Source organism: Rutilus rutilus, assembly GCF_951802725.1.
Source record: "Rutilus rutilus genome assembly, chromosome: 6".
NCBI classification, from domain to species: Eukaryota; Metazoa; Chordata; class Actinopteri; order Cypriniformes; family Leuciscidae; genus Rutilus; species Rutilus rutilus.
Genome location: NC_140214.1, coordinates 27,759,106 through 27,781,899, shown reverse-complemented (window position 1 = coordinate 27,781,899; position 22,794 = coordinate 27,759,106). Strand labels below are relative to the sequence as shown.

The 22,794-nt window shown below is 37.3% G+C and overlaps 1 protein-coding gene across 6 annotated transcripts in view; it reads left to right on the top strand.

The window, feature by feature from the left end:
• The window catches only part of dpp6b (dipeptidyl-peptidase 6b), a 159,137-nt gene that overhangs the window by 103,421 nt on the left and 32,922 nt on the right, over positions 1-22,794 (top strand). For all 6 annotated transcript variants that reach the window (XM_084411384.1, XM_084411383.1, XM_084411385.1 and 3 more), the window contains 2 exons: positions 13,786-13,900; positions 17,263-17,361. In XM_084411384.1, coding sequence (XP_084267510.1) covers positions 13,786-13,900; positions 17,263-17,361 — 214 coding nt within the window. The remainder of the gene's footprint in view (positions 1-13,785; positions 13,901-17,262; positions 17,362-22,794) is intronic.

The following is a 22,794-nucleotide window of genomic DNA, read 5'->3' as shown; positions in this document are numbered from 1 at the left end:
TGCAACTTTTAGACACACCTGGACGTTTCTGAATGGTTAGTGGATACATGCATGTAGTTGTTGTGGAGTTACATTGATTCATCTCATCGACTTGCGTACCGTCATGTTTAACTTTTATACAAGTTGACACTGTTCCCTGAGGTCTTTATAAGACAGCTGTGACTTTTTTTTGGTCAAATAGTATTCTATGCTCGTCTGTGCAGCAAAGACAGAACAGTTTGCATGTTTTGCTCCAACTTTTGCCATTGCGTTAGAACTGTTACACTGTTGTCACTTGCGAAAACCAAATGTCGGACTCTGCATCGTGGCTGTAAACGTGCAGATCAAGGGGCGGTAATATTATAATAAGATCCCCTTCCTACGTCAGAAGAGGAGCGAAGTCTGATCGGCTTATTTTTTGTCATTCTTGCAGAGAAGGCTTACCAAAACAAAGTAACTGGGTTGTCACTTTTCATCCGATTATAGCACTTAAACACGGAAAAAGTCAGATTTTCATGTCCTCTTTAAACTGAAGGGGAAAAAAACTCAAAACTCTTTCCAGTGACACTCAAGGTCAAATATCAATTTACAACTATTGAGGTTGTAATCCAAGAACAGAGAGTCAAATATAAGAGAGAGAAAAAAATAAGAAAGCTCTACAGTCTAGTGGTCACCACGTCATAACGTCAGTCCCATCAAAAAAATTCATTTTTTTAATCTATTTATATTTAATTTAATTTCAACTTTACTTCAATTACTAAAAACAATTTTAGTTAACACAGGGGTTTTTTTCTTGAACTATACCTTACTTACTGGTTATCTTAACGTAACAGCTTATTTGGCAAACCCCAGCATTTTGACTCCTTGAGGCCGACAGAAGGGGTTGCTGGTAATAGGTGAGATTACAGAAGAGAAGGGCAGCTTTAATTAGCACCTCCTAATTAAACGACTGATCTGCTCACCATTACAGCGGCAGATCAGTGAAGCACAAACACAGTAGCACATCAACAGTACAACAGAGTGCCTGATGCAGATGCCCTTAAGGTTAATAAATAGATTTTAATGCGTGGGTGGAACATCACAGATGCCGTATCATTTAACAGCTGCTGTGCACAGACAGGATGTAATATACAACACAATGATGCTTCCTCTTTAGTGTATGGACGCTCCATATACTTCTGCTCCAAACATGGAAATTGTGATATTTTCCATGCACAATCGAGAGGGATTGTGTCTGTTCAATTATAAGTTCAAAAGCTCTCAGTCGCCTCTTCAGACTGAACTATATCACAGACAGAGACCTGGCCTATTATTGTGTCACATGTCCTGCTGTGGCATCTCTTTCAAAGGACCCTCTGACCCCTGTGTCAATGGGCTAATTGCACCTATTGGACTTATTTGTGTCTCCACAGAAGATCCTCCAATTTTCCAGCAGGATGTTGTTTCATTTGAATGACATCAGACGGATGTCTGACCGGTTAGCCCTGAATCTGATCCTCTGACTGCATGCATTCTTAATTTAGAACTTAACATCGATTATATATTAATGGCTTGACATAGATTCATCCTTGATGTGTATGGAGACTGTTTCATATTGCTGATGTGGAACAATCACTTGAGCTAAAAGCCGCCCAATGACCAATTAAAACTGGCCCAGTTAACTTTCTAATATGCCACTCTCAAAACCATAACACAGATTTTAGATTAATATGCCTTTTCGGATTTCCTTAAAGGGGATGTCTAATGCAATTTCATGCATTCTGACTTATTTACACTGTTAAAGAGTTGGATTCTCAATGCTAAACGTGGCCTAAGTTTAAAAACAAAAAACAAGTCGGACGTATGACAGAGTATTTCTGTGCCAAATACACTCCTTCAAGATTCGTATACATTTCCGAAAGTTTTTTTTTTCGAGTATGGCCCCGTATGACATCATAAAGGGTGGAATGCCTTGAATGGGCAACTCTTCCTGAAGAGCGTGCGCACACATCAACCGGAGCGACAGCAAGAGTTGCATACAAGGAATTCCTCCCTTTATGACGTCATACGGGGCCATACTCGGAAAAAACTTTCCGAAACTTATTCGAATCTTGTATTTGACACGGAAATACTCTGTTATACGTCCAACCAGAGCGAGAGCAAGAGTGCGCCCATCAACGCGCAAGTTCGCGTTACGGAAGCCGTCGGCAGCGCCTCCAGGAGCTCGGCTGTTTTTGGAAAGACTCAGTACAGCGTATCGTAAATTGACATAAAAATGATATATAATCAAAATATATTAATAATTTTAAGATAACACTGAGCCTTACAAACTCCATCTTAATGAATCCAAAACATGTTTTAGAGTCCCTGGTGGGTCACAACTCAAAAATGCCAACTAATGCCAACCCAATTCACATCTGCTTCGTTTTTGTAGTCCGGTCAGGAACAACTCGTGATATACAGTTACAAACCTGATTCAATCACATTTTTAGGTGGTTTGAAATCGGATTAAAATCTGACTGATGTTAGTACTGTATGTTTCAGTCTGAATGGTTTTGTGTTTTTTTTCATTATTTGTTGCACAACAGGTTATGTCAAGCGTTGTGACTGCGTTTCAGATGGCATAAATGTTTGTTCCAAACAGAAATTACATTAAGACTTACATTAAAGTGAGTTCCAAGTGACCAGGATTTTTTTAGTCCTCCTCTTTTCAGCTCTCTGATACTCCAGCATTGCCAGTCACCAGCATAAAGTATGTTTTGCATGCTGGTGGTCCAAGGTTTAGACCAGCTCTAACTAAAGTATCATACAGTAAACCAGCCTGGAACAACAATTCATGCTGGGTTATGCTGGATTTTTTTAAGCAGGGAGGCAAAGTCTTTGAAGGGAATAGGACAGACGATCACTACTGTATGAAACCCTATGAGTGAATAGAATACATAATATATTTCTAATTCAAAATCTGGATTCTGAAGCAAAAGCAGTTGAATCTCTGTTTTACATGCATCCTTTAGATTAGATTGATTCAGCTGTGCTGTGTCCCTACAAGGACACTTAGGAAATCCCATCCGATAAGGCTTAAAAGATCCACCTGTCCTGCTGGGCGGTGACAGTTTGTATTTCAGTGAAGCATCAGTAGATTGAAATCACCGATGCCAGTCGTCATTCTAGCCAACTTTGTCACTGTGGCGATCACTCTCCCTCTCCTTTGCCCATTGTCATCTCTTTCCCTGGTTCCCCTGGAAACAAGAGATCAGGAAAGATACATTTCATCCTTCATGACGAGTTTCTGTCCTTGTTCTTCTGAGGGAGCAAAAACAAAACCTTCATACTGAGGAACACCAAACCATGGATGAGGTTTGTAATGTTTTATCCTTATAGCAAGAATAACTAAACCTTGTGTTTTTTTACCCTCGTGTACTAGAAAACTGGGCTTTAGAAGTTTTTAATAGGCGTATGTTTCATGGAAAACCCACAGGGAACAAACTTCATCTCAGACTGTCAGAGGTTCTGTAATCTCACATAAGGTGAGGCTTTGCGTTCAATCGAAAGGTCAGAAGTTGAGATTGTAGTTCAGAAGTACAGAGATACAATCTTGATTTTCATTTGGAGAATTTTTCAGAAACCTCTTCCTTTCACACGGATCCCTGTGGAAATCTTCTTAATGCAGGCGCAGTCTCTTGCTGAGCCCCTAAGAACTAAATCCCTCTTGTTGTACAAGATGAGAATGTTTTCATCTGTTTTGCGTCTGTGCTTTGTTGGACAATTGCATTCGCACTCATGGGACAACACAGATTTCTGTGTTTGTCAAATAGACAAACAAGCTACTGCAAAAGGGATTATTTTGAAAACTCAAAAGTTTGAAAGCCCTTGATGATTTATTGTAGTGGAGTGTACGGTAAGCGTAAACTTGTTAGTCAGAAATATTTCTAATGCATTTGATTGTTGCTTTGTTTGGTTATTTTTAACAATGGAGCGCTATACAAAGACAGAAAAAATATTACATAGAGTTCTTCAATTTACACTACAAAATCACTATTATATTTTATTTTGTTGTCTTAACTGAACAGTGCAGTTTAGCATCGCCCTTTGCAAACATTTACATTATATTTAATATAGATATATGATATATAATAAATATAAAATATATTGAATTATATATTACACTTAAATAAATATATAACACAAATTGTTTGATAAATTGTATATCATATTTAAGTTTTTCATTTCCAGAAATAAAGCTATTTGCAGTATATCAATTTTTTTTTTTTTTTAGCACAAACAGCCACAAAATTAGTGCTGATCACAATTTGCACATATTTATAAAAATCCCCCTGGATAATGAAATGACAGCATGCAGTAACTGGGAATATCACATCCCGTCGGTTTACTGCCAGTTTTCAGTGGTTTTTAATTGCTTCAGGGAAACAGTGCTGACGTTTGTGAATCTTTTTTTTTTAAATGTAAGTTAAAAACTTACACTTCTCAATAACATTTGAAATGTTAAAATGTGATCCCACTGGTAAGTATAAGAAATGTGTTAGAAGTTATTTACAGTCATTGGAGAAACGACAAGTGATAGATTGCATGTATTTTCGCCTTTACCCCAGAGAAACCACAACTTGTATATATGGATTGCCAAAAATACATAAGTGGATGTGCGATGGGTTCTCCGGTATCATCGATAATGGCTAACCTGTATATGGAAGAGGTAGAGAGAAAAGAGTTGGTCACTTATATGGGGGAGGTCCCAAGCCATTGGTTCAGATATGTGGGATGATACGTGGGTGAAGATCAAGAGACAGGATATATCTTCATTATCCGAGCAGATCAATTCAGTGGATTGAAACCTCAAGTTCACTGGGTGTGATTCGCATCTTGCAACATCGAGCGGAGAGTATACCCATATATACTGAGGCTGGAGGACAAGAAAGTAACTACATTAAATATGCACTGAAGGAATGTGGAAAAAGGAAGGAGAAACAATCAAGAGAGAAGGTGTGTAGTGTCTGTAAAAACCATGTGGTCATCCTCTATGTGGCTGAGGTATCTGAGAAGTTCAGAAGGGTTTTTTCCAAGCATAAAATCCCTGTGTATTTTAAACCAATGACTACATTAAGACAACGTTTGGTTCGGATTCCCAAACACCTTTAAAGTAATATAGTATATGCAGTTAAGTGCATTGGGCATTTTGTAGGTTACATTGTTATGCCAGCGACACACTGATTTATTCCGGAACGAACCAAGTGGCTGCCCTTATAAATTTGCGAGTCATTGAATCATTCACTCAACTGATTCACATTTAGTGATTCAGTAAATATATTTAGATTCAAACAGCTGCTGAAATGTGTTTTTACCTTGTACACAACCAGAATAACCAGAGCTACATTTGCGATGACTCTTTTCTCAGCAAATTATTCAGTCACTTCACTTAGGCAAAGTCACATGGCTTTTTTCGATGCGCATCAATAAATGTATTTGTTAAATTAGTTTGGACTGAGGATGAAGTTTTGAGTTCTGAAAGTTACAGTTGAACATCAAAAATGTGGTTATTCAAAATATAACTAATTTTTAAGATGCCTGCTACCTCATATAAATCACAGGTGTAGTGCAGAAATAACCTTAAACCACACCATTCATTTAGACCTGTGGCTGGTAACATAAACTGGTCTTAAAAGTTAGTTCTTCTAACTTTTTTTCTTCAAGACTGGACATATATTTTTTTCAGCGACATTAAAAGGAAGTTAGGTCTAATTTGAATCTGAAAAGAATGATTAGCCCTAACTAACTGCTAGTTGGTCAGTCTTAAAGGGATACTCCACTTTTTTTGGAAATAGGCTCATTTTACAACTCCCCCAGAGTTAAACAGTTGAGTTTTACCGTTTTCGAATCCATTCAGCCGATCTCCGGGTCTTGGGGGTCCCACTTTTAGCATAGCTTAGCATAATGAATTGAACCGGACAAGACCATTAGCATCTCTCTCAAAAAAATTAACAAAGAGTTTCGATATTTTTCCTATTTAAAACTTGACTCTTCTGTAGTTACATCGTGTACTAAGACCGACAGAAAATGAAAAGTTGCGATTTTCTAGGCTGATATGGCTAGGAACTATACCCAGACCCGGAGATCGGCTGAATGGATTCGAAAACGGTAAAACTCAACTGTTTAACTCTGGGGGAGTTGTAAAATGAGCCTATTTCCAAAAAAAGTGGAGTATCCCTTTAAGGCAGTCTTAATTTAGTGGCTATGTTTATGTAACTGGCCCCTGTTTATTCCTTTTGGATGCCTTTCTTTAATAGGATGAGTGGTAATGGATTCCATGCCATTATGTATATTTCCCAATGTATATTGTAATTTCCCATCAGCAGTTGCTGGAAAAGAGACGAATATTTATGAAAGAACCGGATTGACTGGATGAAGGTGTACGAAATTAAAGATGTGGTTGTGCGTGAATGTAATGACAAAGGATATACCTCTTATGTATAAAAACTTTAAAGGCTTTATAGTACTACATTTAATAGTTTGATTTCCCCATGGACCCCTTTCATTTTCAAAGCATGAAATAAAAAGATTGAATCGGTGATGATAAAATATTGTACATTAGCTCATCCATAATATTCTGTGATATTGGTCATTAATAAATGTTTCACTTGAAATCCTTGACTAGAAGGTTCCAGCTCAAGCGGATGCCTCAATGCTGCATTTCTCTCCGTCAAGTCAAAGCGCACAAACTGCATCATTTTATTTATCACAGACAGCGTTCTTATCTCAGATGAGTTTAACACGCAGCTGTTGCCTTAGTGCTGAGAATATTGGATTTTGAAATTAAAGATGATTTCGCCTGATTTGCCTTGACATTGCGTCTTTTGTTTGTTTCAGATAAACATTTTGCTTTTAGATTGAACAACATGCGTGCTTATAAATGCAGACGTTACACACATGCAAAAAGCTTGGCTTGGTTTGAGAATGCGCAATGTTAATACTCTCAAGGTCTTTTTTAAAGGTGAACTAAGTAACTTTTTTACCTTAACTGAACAGCTTCGGAGTCATTGGAATGGTTATATTACTTATTTCGGGTTGAATGGTGGTCGTTTCGCACCCCCCTGGTGCCCGTGAGCGGAAAATACGCACTTGCAACTTTGGGGCGGCGGGCCACCGGCCGCCGCGTCAGGAAGTCTCGCGTGATATCAGGTCTCGCGATGTAAACAATTGCTTTACGGCCAAAAGAAATCTGCTAAAATGCCGTCATTATTGCGCTCCCTCACGGTGTTCGAACCCGAATGAAGAAGACGTTTTAAAGAATGTCCCATCTGCTTTGATGTCGTTGATCTGCTAGCCTCTGGTGTCTGAGAATAGCCAACGAGTTTTTACAACAGTGTTGTCAAATATCTATTCCGAAGCTGTGGGGGGAGCTCTAGAGAGAAACCTGCGAGCAAAAAGCGAGAATACAGCGAAGAAATCCCGAAGTTACTGAATGCAGCTTTAAGAAATATGAATAATATGCAAACGGGTATATGGTTGTTTGTCCACACTTCAACCACTTAATGAACTTAAGCTTGTTAAAGATTGTGATTTTAACGGTAAAAGACCAGAAAGTTTCCGTACTATATACGGTGAATAACTGTGATAGATCTAACTGTACATGTAATGTAATTTTACAGTAAAATACCGTTAAAATTTTTAGAAGTGAAAAAGAACAAGTCAATGTATAATTGACAATCCCACAATTCTTTCTAATCAGTTATGTACATTAGGATTTTATGTTGCATTTAATGTTGTTAAATTAATGTTTATTGCATTTTTTTAATTTCATGTATGATGGTGTTTAGTGTTTGTGTGAATTATACTGTAAAGCTTCTATAATAATATTAACTTTCTTGTGGAAAAGCTGCTTGTGATGAGCTTTGATTCATGATTGGTGGTTGTCAGTGTATTACAATGGTACAAAACAGATATAGTACTTAAATAGGTGTGTAAATAAACATTATATCAGATAGTGAATGTTTTTTTTACTGTAAATTTAAGTCAAGTCTGTAAAACTTGAAAATTTGCTACCGTATATATTTTACGGTAAATTTCTGGCAACCACAGCTGCCGTTTTTTTTACAGTGTCTTGTGTCTTGTGAGTTGTTGCCAGGTGCTCTGGGTAGCTTTTATTGCATTCTAGTTTGGTTTTTAGGGAATAGATGGTTGCTAGGTCTGTTTTATCATCCACCAGGTGAATATCTAAGTCTGATCACCTTGAGAAGTAATATGACACCTTAGGCATTATTCATGTGTGTAGCACAAAAGGTGTGGGATGAGTTACATTCTTAGGGTTTGCAAAAGCAATATTTTCAAGGTGATGATATTTCATCTGTTATATTTTTGAACTCATCTGTGTAAATTGAAATGTAAGCTGTCAGAGAGAGCAGGAGACTGTTCGGTGAGTCATCTCGTGTGCAGAGGTAATGGAGACAATCAACCTTCAGTTTTACTGGAACATTTCATGAGGCATATTTGAGGCTGTCCTTGGAGCAAGCTGGTAAAACAATGATTGGTATTCTAAACCAGCTAATTATGAGAAATTACTAATTCTTCTTTCATGAGCCACTCAAGGCCATTTCATGAGGGAATTGTTTAGGATTATTATCAGACATACACTTCTGTTCAAAATTTTGAGGTCTGTAAGATTTTAATATGTTCATCATCAATGTGGCATTTATTTGATGTTCAACTCTTTTCTATTTGAAAATAACTTGAAATGTAATTTATTCCTCTGAAGGCAAAGCTGAATTTTCAGTCGTCAGTGTCAGCTGATCCTCCAGAAATCATTCTAATATGCTGATTTGTTGCTCAAAAAACATTTTTTTAATATTATTATCAAAGTGGAAAACAGTTATGCTGCTTAACATTTTTGTGGAAACCATGATACATTTTCTTTGATGAATAGTAACAGCATTTATTTGAAATAAACATTTTAAAATCTATAATGTCTATAAAACATTATAAATGTCTTAACTGTCACTTTTTAGCAATTGAATTTTAAAATCTTTTTATTTATTCAAAAATTAAAATAGCTAATTCATACATAACCAACTTGAATACACCTCTTCTGTGATGGGCATATGTCTAATTTCTAAATTCAAATTCATTAAAAAAATTTAACAAGGAAGTTTTAAAAATTAAGAAAATGAAAAGGCATAAAAAAAAAACATTAGGGGCCCTATTTTAACGATCTGAAACGCAAGTGGCAAAGCGCAAAGCGCAAGTAACTTTGTGGGCGGGTCTTGGCGCTGTTACTATTTTCCCGGCGGGATAAATGACTCTTGCGCCTGGCGCAAATCTAAAAGGGGTTGGTCTGAAGTAGCTTCATTATTCATAGGTGTGGTTTGGGCGTAACGTGAAATAAACCAATCAGAGCGACATCTCACATTCCCTTTAAGAGCAGGCGCGCTTGTTCTAAAGCGGATTCCTATTATAACGGCGGATTTGCCAGGCGCACGCGAGGAGCGCTTCACAGCCGAGGAGACCAACGTTCCCGTCATCAGGGACGTTGGGGATGGAGAAACACACCCAAATTAACTTCGGTTAAACAGGCGTATGATAATTTGGGTAAATGTGTAAGCTAGATGTATGCTTTTATAATAAACTGTCTATCTATCTATCTATCTATCTATCTATCTATCTATCTATCTTTCGTAATAATGTATGATTTGCAAAAATGATAACTGCTGCGTCTGTGTGTAGATGAGAGAATCAAAGTGTATGCGCGTTGTGCACACGCTACATTGATTAAGGCCAAGCATGAGTCCTTAAAATAGCATATGAATAACATGCGCAACGCGCCACTGACTTTAAACTGTTTTTTTTCGGTCAGTGGCGCAATTGTTTTCTAAACCTGTAAAATAGCATGAGGGAACGTTTGCGCCGGAACACGCCTCCTCTTTGCGCTGAACCGCCCCGGGGAGCGCAAGTGTATTTCTTAGTTAACCGACGTGCGTCTGTGGAGGGAAAAGTCCGCTTTGCGCGTGTGCAAAATAGGAATGATACATGCGTCCGTGTACAAAGTCAATTGCGCTGGGTGCAAGATAGGGCCCTTGGAGTTTAACATAGTTTGACTAAAATATAATTCATATTTGAAAAAAAATTCAGAAAGTTCAGAAACATACTGGAAAAGTGACTGAAAGTCATGGAAAACCATTAATCAAACTGTGCCGAAGCCGTGATGATGTTTAAGCCTGTTAGAAAATGTGGTTGAGAGTACTATGCTCTTATAGGTTGCTGAAAGTATAAATAAAATAACTATTTATAATATAACATATAATATTGTCTGAGTTTTCTGCACATTCCACGTGGCCCTGTGTACAGCTAAGGGTTTTAGCATCTAAAATACGATCCCTGCCAGCACAATATTATCATTTTAATAGACCATATAGACCCTATTTCATTTGAGGTGACCACCTCACTCAAGCCTCATGAATTATACTTTGATTTGATTTTAGGCTCAGGAAAGGAATCTACTGCCTTTAGAAAAATCAGTTTAGCAAATAAACACTATAGCAGTTGATCTTTATTTGGACAAATATAGATTTCAGCAATATAGTGTAATGGTGTGTTGACATCCAATTGCTGTATGTTTGTGGCTTGTCTTTTCTCAATGCATCTGCATTATTATCATCACTGCTGTAATGGCATTTCAATAGAGGTGCTGTTTCAGTTTCAGTAGTTTTGCAAATGTTCCCCTAGCAATGGGCTGCTTTAATTGAGCACTAGATAGAGAGGCGTTTGAGCGCGTCATATTTTTTACTTCATTGGGATCAGATGAAATGGTGGTATTGCGTATTGTAATTAAAGCAAACTGCTGTGTGTTAAAGTTTTCTTGTTTTTGAAATAAGCCAAAGGCATAATTTACAAACCCACTCTAAGACATTAAAGCAAGACACTAAAATCAGTGGGTATTAAATCAATAATAATTGCATGAATTATTTCACATTTATAAAACCACCCATATCAAATTTTTGTGCATGTATGCTTTCGGGGGTACCTACTTTTTTTACTAAATTTAGAATACATTTTAGTACAAAAGTTAATGATGAATCATGATTTATTTACACAAGAATTCCTGCATAGGCACAGTAAAGGAATAAGGTGTGGTTATGGTGTGTTACAGTGATTTTTACCACATTGAAAGATGTGAAACAAACAACCGTGTCATTTTTTTGTGCATTTTTATATTGGTCTAATAACAAAGTCATGGTTTTCGGGTTTAAACCTCCTTTGTTCGGTTTGTCTAAAAGTAAAATGGTATTTTGAATAGTGTTGATGTGCAGAAAACATACTAGCTAGTTTTACTGATGGCAGACATGATTTTAGGTTTTATTATTTCTTCTGGTGTTTATTTTCAGTACATATCAGAAAATATGATGCATATTTTAGAAAGACAGCAATAAACATTAAGGTCTTTCAAAAGTGTTCTAGTAAACTAAATGAAACATTGACTGACAAAATGTTTTTCGTTTTATGTTAAGTGAAAGCTAATTTGGACACCCAACACCCTGTCACTGGTTTGTGGTTGTCCCTCCTCGGACACTGTTGGTAAATTCGCACCACTGCTGACCGGGAGAAACCCACAAGCCTTGCCATTTCAGACATACTCTGACCCAGTCACCTTGCCATAACAATTTGGCCCTTGTCAAAGTCTCTCAGATCTTTATTCCTGCCCATATCTCATGCATTCAACACATTGATCATGAGAACTGATTGTTTGCTTACTATCTAATCTACTCAGCCCCTATGTGGCCCTGTTAGGAGATGATCAACAATATTCTCTTCACCTGTGACTGGTCATAATGTTTTGGCTCATCAACATATCTAAATTGCTTTAATTAAAGGGGTGGTATAATGCCCTTTTCACAAGATGTAAAATAAGTCTTTGATGTCCCCAGAGTGTGTACCCCACAGATATTTTTATATAGCATGTTAAAATTGTCACTTTTTGAGGGTGAACAAAAACGCACCGTTTTGTGTCTGTTCCTTTAAATGCAAATGAGCTGCTGCTCCCGGCACAGAGGGCGGAGCTTCAAGAGCTCCTGTCCTTTTACCTCACACAGACTGAAAATGTTCAAACTGGAGCCTCAAGAAGAAGTGACAACATGTAGAAGCAACAGGACATTTCTGTATGGTTATATGATGAATTTATGTAGCTTATGTGTAGTTGTCTTCTAGTCATTGATTAGTATATTCTGTCTTGATAATCTATAAATCGTGTTCCGGGGGCGGGGTTTATGTAAATTCTAGGGTTGGTGATGTCACTAACCCGGGAGGAATGTTGTGTAGTCCCTACCAGCCATTTGTTGTAGTCCTTAAAAAGCGATTTCTTTAAAAGCAAATATCTCCCTTTGCTTTGAACTTTGAGCGTTGTAACTTTGCAGATGTTGTTTATGCTCTAACAGCAACATTACACAGTAACTAAAGTTAGAAAAGTGAAATCATAATCAACCACCCCTTTAAGTTGTATGAGCCTGTATCACATACATATTGTCATTATTTAAAAGAAAAGTAAAAAATGGTAAATTAAATATGTATTTATTTCATTATTGTATTGTGTTGAATTGTGAATTTTATTTTATTATTGTATCATGTTAGCCTGGCAAGCCAGACCTACATCAAGATGTACACGCAACTCACCGTAGACACGGCTCAATCCGAGGGGCGGGATAAACGTCTGTCTTTCAAATTCCCTCTGCACGCAATAGGACAGCGCTTCAACCAACCAGAGCGTTTTCCCAACAGCGGAGCTAACGTTAGTTGATAGATTCAACTTTTGAATCTGGCCGGCAAAACTACGAACACATCTTCCTTTTTTAAGAATGACTTAAATGCCGTTCTTTGCTCTTTTCTCAAAGAAAAGCTTAACTCCAAGTCCTCCAGAGTCGCGGCCAAAGCCGATTCGAAAGACTGTTCTCCAGCAGCCGCCATTCTTTGTTTTCAAGCAGCAGGGAACCGTCGCAACTCTGTCGTCATCATGTTAAGCCCGCCCCGCCTACTCTATACACGATGTGATTGGCCTGACCTAATTTAGATTTTTACAGCTCCGAAAGTCAACGGAGAGTTGCTCGACTACCCTGGCTGCAAAATAAATTTTGCTGCCGCTAGGGTGCGTCTAGATTTCTAGGCTAGTATCATGTCCATTTTCTTATATTTATTTAAAAACAATCATTATTTGTAATAAATAAAAATACATCTATTAAATAAAGGAAATTCCCTTGTTGATTTGTAATGGTTTAAGGGGCTTGGGATGGGATAGATGTCAGGTCTTTTGCAGACAGTGCTACAGGTTCCAAAAGGGGGTTTTCACAGAGATGCAACATAAGAAGAACGTTTTTGGGTTCCTCAAAGAACCTTTCAGTGAACAGTTCCTAAAATAACCATTTTTTCCTTAGTGTAAAGAACATTTTAATAATCTGAAGAACCTCTTTCCTCTATAAAGAACCTTTTGTGCAATGAAAAGGTTCCATGGATGTTAAAGGTTCCTAATGGAACCTTGAGGCCAATTCACACTGCACCGACAAATGGCGACTTGGCGGATGGTTACCCATCATCGTCTTTTGCCATTGGTCGGCTCTTCGTTTTCTTCAATTGAACATGTTGAATCGGTCTTTGTCGCGTCGTGGAATGTCTGTGATGTGATGTACTGTAATCTTGTAATTGTCGACGTTGGTCAGCATCTGTCGGTGCAGTGTGACCTGGCTTATAGATGCAAATAAAGAACCTTTATTTTCAAGAGAATTCTAACAATGAAAATTCAGTTGCTTTGCCATTAAATGTCTGTGCTTGTGTTTTCAGGAGCTGGTTGGGAGTAGCCCTGCCCAGAGGAACTGGAAAGGAATCGCCATCGCCCTGCTGGTCATCCTGGTCATCTGCTCTCTGATCGTCACCTCCGTCATTCTACTCACACCAAGTAAGAGATGTAATAATGCATAACTTAATACAACATTACAAGTCTAATATGTAACCAAAATGTAGATGTGTTGACACTCCTGACCTGAGTATTTCTACACATAAAACTGCATTTATTAGATCTTTATATTCCTCTCATATTATAAACTCAATTGCTAAAATGCTCATCATGCTAGTAAATATGTGTAGGTCTGTGCAATTTCATATTTTCTTTTAGTAATCTGTTTTGTGTACTAGTTTAGACCAAAGCTATCCCTCCAGTCAATAATGTGACTATAATGTAAGTTACGCTAAAATCTTAATAAGCATACATTTTTAAACTGTAATATTTTTAGTCATGAAGCATTTGGCAAAACATCACATAATATTACTCCTATTTTCTGTAAATACAAATAAAAAGTTTATAAATGAGTAGCTTGTCATTACGGTACCAGAAATATCTTGGGGTGCCTTTGGAGTGTTGGAGTAAAAAAAAGTTGGGAAACGTTTTGAGAAGAGTTTGAGAAGAGATCTCTCAACAATGTCACAAACTGCGCTCATACTGTATGTCAACAATTGGCTCATTTAATTCTGTTTTTGTTTTTGATAAAGCTGATGCTTAATTAAAGATAAACATAACTGAGAAGTCTCCAAAGCTATGAAAGAGCAACCCGTGAGCAATCATTTTCCTCTGGGTGACTGGATTTGAATAATTTAACTTGAACTTCTGGTATTGTTTATCTAGTATTGGTTTTCTTAGTACCAGTGAAAAACTGTGTTGTTAAAGCGTGAGAGACAGAGATGCCAAGCAGCTGCTGCAGCCAAAATATTCCTCAAAGTTGGAGGATCAATTATGATGATTTTCCAGGGTAATTAGTATAGCATGTATAATTATGACTGTATTTCATCAAAAGGAAAGTGGGCCATCGTTTTTCCCCAGAGTTCAGTTAAGTATTTTTTTTTTCTTCAAACCCCAGTGACAGAGGATGTATGCAAACACGTATCAACTGCTGGAGAGCCTAAATTGGGAGTAGCCTCAAGAAATGAGTGAGCTCATTTTTACAGTAACTCTCCTAATTGAGGGTGAAGGCGATTCAGTGGTGCTTGCAGAAAAATATCCAAAAAAAGGCCCATAAAACTAAAGCAAATTTTAAAGCTGGAATCTGTATGATGCCTTTCTTGAGTTCAGTTGCAAAGTGTTAAACTCCTTCTGAATAGATACTTGTTAGGTAGGGAGACAAACAATGTGGGTGAGGGAAAAAAAACTCTATCTGATTAGATCAATGTGTGCAGATCAATAGAGCTCCAAATAGAATGAGACACACTAGGGATCCCCAGTCTCGCCCTCCACGTCGTGTCAGCTGTAGTAATTGGTCGTGGACCTGTAGACTAGCGAGGGAGTTGTTTGCTGAAGCCAGATCTCACGGGACAAGAAGCAAGACAATATAATGGGAGCTATGCATACATTGAAAAAAAAAAAAAACTGTTATTTTCCGCCTATTTGTTTGTTTATTTATTTATTTTTTGTGGTCTTGCGGGACCTGACTGAGACGGTTTATAATACAAATTCCAGAGTTACTTTCAAATTTTGAAGTTTGAACATTAAAATCTATCCATCTATGAAGATATGTTCCCTTGTGAAAAAGTTCACTTTACTTTTAAAAAGAGTTCTTAATATACTTAAAGGTGACATATTAAGCCCCTTTTCACAAGATGTAATATCTATAGTGTCCCCTGAATGTGTCAATTTCAATTTCACCCCCCAGATCATTTATTATAGCTCGTCAAATTTGCCCCTTTTTGGGTGTGAGCAAAAACGCACCGTTTGTGTGTCCCTTTAAATGCAAATGAGCTGCTGATCCACCCCCATTCAGAAGAGGGCCGATCCTTTACAAAAGCTTAGGATATTCTGGCAATAACAAAACAAGCCAATAATCTCACTCATCTAAAATCTCAGAAATAACCAGTAGAGGAGTGCAGCCTTACGGAGAGACTCAGGAAGAGCTTGCAACTTTTAGACACACCTGGACGTTTCTGAATGGTTAGTGGATACATGCATGTAGTTGTTGTGGAGTTACATTGATTCATCTCATCGACTTGCGTACCGTCATGTTTAACTTTTATACAAGTTTGGTCAAATAGTATTCTGTGCTCGTCTGTGCAGCAAAGACAGAACAGTTTGCATGTTTTGCTCTAACTTTTGCCATTGCGTTAGAACTGTTACACTGTTGTCACTTGCGAAAACCAAATGTCGGCACTGTGGCTGTAAACGTGCAGATTAAGAGGCGGTAATATTATAATAAGATCCCTTTCCTACGTCAGAAGGGGAGCGAAGTCTGATGGCTTATTTTTTGACATGCTTGCTGAGAAAGGCTTACCAAAACAAAGTTACTGTCTTGTCACTTTTCACATTTTCTGGGTTGGCAGATGCACCGGGGATTATTATAGCACCCAAACATGGAAAAGTCAGATTTTCATGATATGTCCCCTTTAAGAACACACTTGAGTGCTGAATGTAATGTTTTCAGACACTTATTTGTTTGATAATTCCAATTAAATGAAAATGGATTATAGTTTAAATTGACATTAAATAATTTTATCCCTTAAAACTCATCTTTGATCACCAAAATTACATATTTAAATAGTTTTTCTTATAAAAAAATTCTTCATGCTTAACTCTACACCCTTCCTTCATTTAATATACGCGGAACCATGAATATGCTAATTAGCCCCGCCTCCACTCACTCACACCAGCTCACAGATTCACTGGGCCAACTTACTGAGGTAAACACTGCACAATGGTATCTCTCTTCACAACGTCGGACACATAACGGTAATTAATATGATTAGCCTTTTGCTTGACTATGTTATCAGACAGCTAATAATGTTGCTAATGTTACACAATTTCAAACGATGTTGGTTTAAGTTTTTAAGTTGTCTTTAAGTTTTAAAAAGCAAATACTCAGCAATGGTGTTTACTTATGAATTTGCACATGGTTTGTCTTAAAGCATATTAAAAACACCACATAAACATATGAACAACATTAAAAACATTTCTACAAAGCTCTTTTTAAAAGTGTACCTATGTGTGTTCAGAAACCGTCCTGAAAGTATACTCTAAATACACTTAAATCACATTTTACTTCATTAAACAGGTTTTTTTTAAATATACACTTCAATGATTTGAAGTTTAATACCAAGTGCACATTAAATATAATTAGATGTGCTTTTGTAAAAAAAAAAAAAAAAGCTGTCTGTGTGTAACCTTCAAACTATAACCTTTCAAGAATTTGTGCCATTTTAAACTTTGTCCAGCAGTTTGTCTTGACAAACTTTCCTTTTCTAGTCTGCTCTTGTAACATTGTCCAAATCGTCTGCTCACAGGTGATGATGGGAGTCTGGGCTCCAAAAAGAAAGTCACGATTGAGGATATCTTCAATGGAAAGCTCCAGGCACACGACCCTAAGGCAACATGGCTTAGCGGTGAGTGGCAGTTGAGTTTTACTCCCTCTCGTTCGGCTGCTAGAGCTGTGGGTGGATGGATGCAGGCACTTTTTTCATCATCTTATAACAACAGAGAGAAATTACATCAGGATCTGCATCTAAAGCTTCATACTCATCGAATGCAATCTCTGTGGTACTTCAGATGAAAATCCCCATTTAATATGGACAGGTGTGGAGATATATTCTTACCCAGCATTGCATATTCTTTTCTTCCTTTGTTCAGTCTTGATTTTTTTCAAGTTGGTTTAGAGGCTCTGGGTTTTCACCATACACTTAAAACAAATGACTGCAGACTCTGTGTCACTTTATTGCCTTTTATTGACTGTAAAACTTGGATAGGGCTATGTATTACTTTTCATTGCTGTAGATTGTACAGCAAACCTGCTAAAAATTCTGGTTAAAGCAGGCTTTTCCAGCTGGTCCAAGTTGATGCATGTTTTTTTAGCTGTTTCAAATTAGTTATTTATGATCATTAGATGATACATGCTGGTATCAATTGTATGCTCAATGGGATTTCTTGATGGGTTCCTGTTTTTGACCAGGTAGACAATCTTTATATATGATTAAGTCGTTTTTAGCTGGTATACAACCTTGGACCAGTAAAAACTAGCTGCCAGTTACCACTATAGCTAGCCTGGGAAAACCCAGACAAACTTCTGGCAAATTTAGATTTTCTCTGCAAGTAGTCTGGCAAAGAGCCCATTCAAGCCGATTTCCAAATTGAGGCACCAATCAGAAACGTTGAGGCGGGCTTTACACGATGACGATCGCTCTGATTGGTTTTTAGGTATATCCAATTGCGCCCAGACGCATTTGAGCGACGTCGGTTGGTGAAGCGCACCAACTTTTAAATGCATTATTATATTCAAATTGCAAACACATGAGGACAGTCTCCATGAAAGTCCCACTGGCAGATGAGCGTGCTACTACATTTCTCTCCGAAACGGTAGGAAATTAAATTAGATTTAATAGAGGATTTTAACTGTGACAAGATGATTGACAGGACAGTTTAAGTGACAGGATGCACGCGACAGATCCGTCCGATAAAGATGACGAAGTAGTATGTCCCAAAGCTTGCCTACTTTTTTGCTACACATTCAAAAGTAAATACCTTTTCTTCACAAAAAGAGTACATACTTTTATGGCGTAGTGTAACTTAGCCGAATTGGGACGCAGCATATGGCTTTACACAATGACGATCGCTCTGATTGGTTTTAGGTCTATCCAATTGCGCCCAGAGGCATTTGAGCGACGTCCGTTGGTGACGCCCCTTTGGAAATGAGTTATTAATGAAGCTTTGCCAGACCATAACTCAGTTACTACTGAGAATGGTCTGGTTTTAACCAGGCTACACTATAGCTACAGTGTAACTTGTTTTGGAAATATATACTTTTTATACAGTAGATCTCTGTACACCATAAAACATTTTTTTTTAAGTTGTAAATAAAACAAAGGCTTAGACTTGGTGGTCAACTCAACTTTAGAAATTCTAACTTTAAGTAACTTTGCAACTACATTACAATTAAATACATTTGTCAACTACAGTCTACTCAATAATCTAATGACTGCTAGTTGACATGTACGTAGTTGCAAAGTTGCTTACAATTAGAAGTCTAAAGTGGACCATCAAAATAAAGTGTTAACAAACAAAGAGTATTCTACAGTAGTACTTTTTTTTTACAAGAAAATACTATTACAGTTTCTCTACTTCAAAATGTCATGTTTAATTCGATGTTACTTGCCGTTTCTTTGTATTTGTGTTTTTATAACAATTTCTGAGTGAAAACTGTTTCTACATAGCCTGGCTAACGTCAGACCTCGTCTCATTGAGACGTGGTCTGGGAACCACATGTTCATTTTCTCGTATTTGAGGCGTGGTTTACGAATGCACAGAGCCGTTTATTGGGCGCTACGAATGTCTATCAAATGCGCCTGTACGTAGCTCATAGCCAATCGTTTCAATTATACCAGAAGACGTATGTAGAGCAACAGAAATTCGACGAGGAAGAAGACGAAATAAACTTGCGTTCTAAACTACTTAGAACACTATCTAAGGCTGCATCGAAAGGTAACTTCGCGTCTGATGCCATGTTGGATCCATAGATATAAACAAACTGCTTCGGTGTGTCGCATAGACGTCGTCATCGTCTTGCTGCTCCCTCCCCGTTCTGTGATTGGTTCCCTTTTTGAGGGGAAAATCTGGTCCATGGTGTCCAGGCTGCCTAGCAGCGGGAATAAAATCGCGCTGTGCACAAGGCAGCATGGGGAGACCCAGGCGAGTTTCTACACCAAAGTTTAATAAGAATTAAGAAAGCACTAGCAAGTGCATATCATTTATAATTTTCCAAAAGGGCAGATTGTTATAAAAGTCAGCTTTTGAAGACAGTACAACAGATGGGTCAATTAACCATGAGAGCAGAGGTTGGCATGACCTCTCAAAACTGGCAAACCCCCTTCCCCGAGGACTCCACTTGTTCCCCAAACTCTCAAAAATGGGATCTTTCTCATTGTAATTCAGTAGCATGACTGTGAATCTTTGGCACATTGATCCACATTAGCATGTTTTCTGTTTTTGTTATTGTATTATTCCATGTACAAATACACTGTCCAGTGTCATATTAGCATGACCTTAAAGGGTAACTCTCGCCAAAATGCAACCTAGGGTCTTTTTGTTAATCTACCCGAGGCAAACTTTCGTTTAAAAGCATAATTAGAATGGAAATGGCACTTTTAAGTTTGACCGTATTGCCTTTTGAATGGGAGTGCTTGGGGCACTTCTATGATAGCATAAAAAAACACTGAACTTAAAAATAAAATAATTGCTTGCTATTGTTTTTGCACAGTATCACCATTACTCACTGAGGTTGTTCTGGTTTATGTCTCTAATTCTTAGGTTTTTGTTGGTACCTTATTTTAGCCACTTGTATAATTTTTCTGTGAGATTTGAACCTATTTTTGGGAGGGTGGAGAATGGGGGTGTCCTTTGTTTGTCCTTGTTTATGTTAAAACGGTGCAGCCCAGGTGCCTTGTAAACCATGCAAAAGATGTTTTTATCTGCATTTTGATTAATATATATATATTTTTTTTGTTATTCTGCTCCTGGAAACGCATTTGTTGATTTAAGGCTGTGTTTACCTCGGAGAAAAAGGCCTATTATTCTCCCTCTGACATGCTCCACAACTCCACGTCAAGCCTTTTTAAAAGCGATCACTCATCTGTATTATTTATCAAGGCGGGCGCTATCTGCATTCTGGTCCGTAGCAGACTTGTTTACCGGGGTAGGTATAACATTTACAGCCTGAATAAAAGAACACAGTTGCCTTATAACAAAATAGGAACTTTTAAAGCCAATGCTTTAAAATGAGCTGTAAAAAGGTTTTAAAGGCTATTCAAAATAAATGAATACATTTATATGCATTATAAAAATGAACCCAAACCATTTTATGCGCATAATACAACAGTAAAAGTAGTTGTCCTTTCTCATCAGAATTAAGTCATTGTCCATAAATCTTTACCCTTCTGTTTGGCTGGTTCAAATATATATGTACATCATGAGACACATTTCTCAATAAAAAATATTACACGGCTCTGTGGAATACTTGATTCTGTTTTGTAACATAATAAATGTCTTTACTATAACTTTTGAGCAATTTAATGCATCCTTGCTGAATAAAAGTATTGCTTTATTTTCTTTTAAATTGAGTTACTAAGAGTAAAATGGGTAATGATACCCACTTAACAAAAGGCATTTTAACATTCAATACACCTTAATTGGAAAGATTATATTTTTGTTTACACATGGTTAAATGTAACCATGGAAATCTATAAAATAGTATAGGTCTAATTGGATTATGGTCACTGTAATGTTCACCCATAAAATGCAACCTTTTTATTTTGACAGTGTATGATTTATATTAAAATTAGTTACAGAATAGAACAGTATGAATAATTAAAAAAAAAAATTACACAAACTATGTATGTAGGCTACAATTTCAATTTGTTTATTGTGAAATAACTCAAACATATGATGTTTTTCTGTCTTCTGTTAAGTATTGTTCTGTGCGTTTCCCAAAAGCATCAATGGTTTCTTATGATACTTTTGGGAAGCTCAGCCCTGTTTGAACGCATTGTCGGCTGACTTGCAGCATTTGCGTGTGTTTAGATGAGCAGGAAAATAGTTCTACTACACAATTATTTACTAACATAGGTTATTCATCCAATTCAATGCATATTGTACGCATAACATTTCTTGTCAAATAAATAAAATCACTGGTAAAAAAAACACTAATATCGATATTTTTGAGTATCGATACTTTACATACTCAACGTCAGTATCGATATATCGATACTTCATATCGATACGCCCATCCCTAGTGCTAATCATTAGTGCAATTGTGAATTTAGTTTAAGATTTACTCCTTTGTTCAGAATTTAAGATTTTCTTTTAAGGAAACTTGTAGGGAGGTGGGTGCCATTTTTGTTTGAAACTGCTTTTGTCCTGTTTATGTGTAGTCAGGGAGATAGGGAAGTTAATTTGTTATTTTCTTTTTGTTTTGTTTATGTAAGTTATGGTTAAAACTTAGACACCTTTTTGTCTGTTGTGTTGGCCTTTGCTCCCTCCTAAAGCTTATGTTTCCCTTTATATTTTTCTTTTGATGCAATAAACACCCATTTAAGGTCATTCGTTCCGGATGTGTGTTACTGGGGCTGGAGGCAAGAAGTTCCTGTGCTCTTTCTCTCCAAAATTTGTTACTGCTATGGCTATTACCCCTAGACTAAAAGGCCTGGCACGTAACAATATACAATATTACAATACATTATTACAATAATATTACAATAATAACAATATAATTCAAAAAATTTGAATATCATGGAAAAGTTTATTTATTTCCATAATTCCATTCAAAACGTTAAACTTCCATAGATTATAGATTCAGGGCCCACAACTTAAACGATTTTAAGTATTTAGTTGTTTATTTGTACATAATTTGGGCTTCCAGCTCATAAAACCCACGAAAACAGGATTTCAAAAAATGTGAATATTACATGAAATCACACAGTAATTACACAGTAATACCATGGTCATTGAACCAGGTTTTGGTTCTTTTGGCAGTGTGGGCAGGTGCAAATCCTGCTGGAAAATGAAGTCAGCATCTCCATAAAGCTTGTCTGCTGAAGGAAGCATGAAGTGCTCTGAAAATGTCCTGGTAGACGGCTGCGTTGAGTGGACAGCACAGTGGACCAACACCAGCCGATGACCAACACAGACTGTGGAAACTTCACACTGGACTTCAAGCATCTTGGATTGTGTGCCTCTCCATTCTTCCTCCAGACTCTGGGACCTTGGTTTCCAAATGAGATGCAAAATTTGCTCTCATCAGAAAAGAGGACTTTGGTCCACTGTGCTTTATT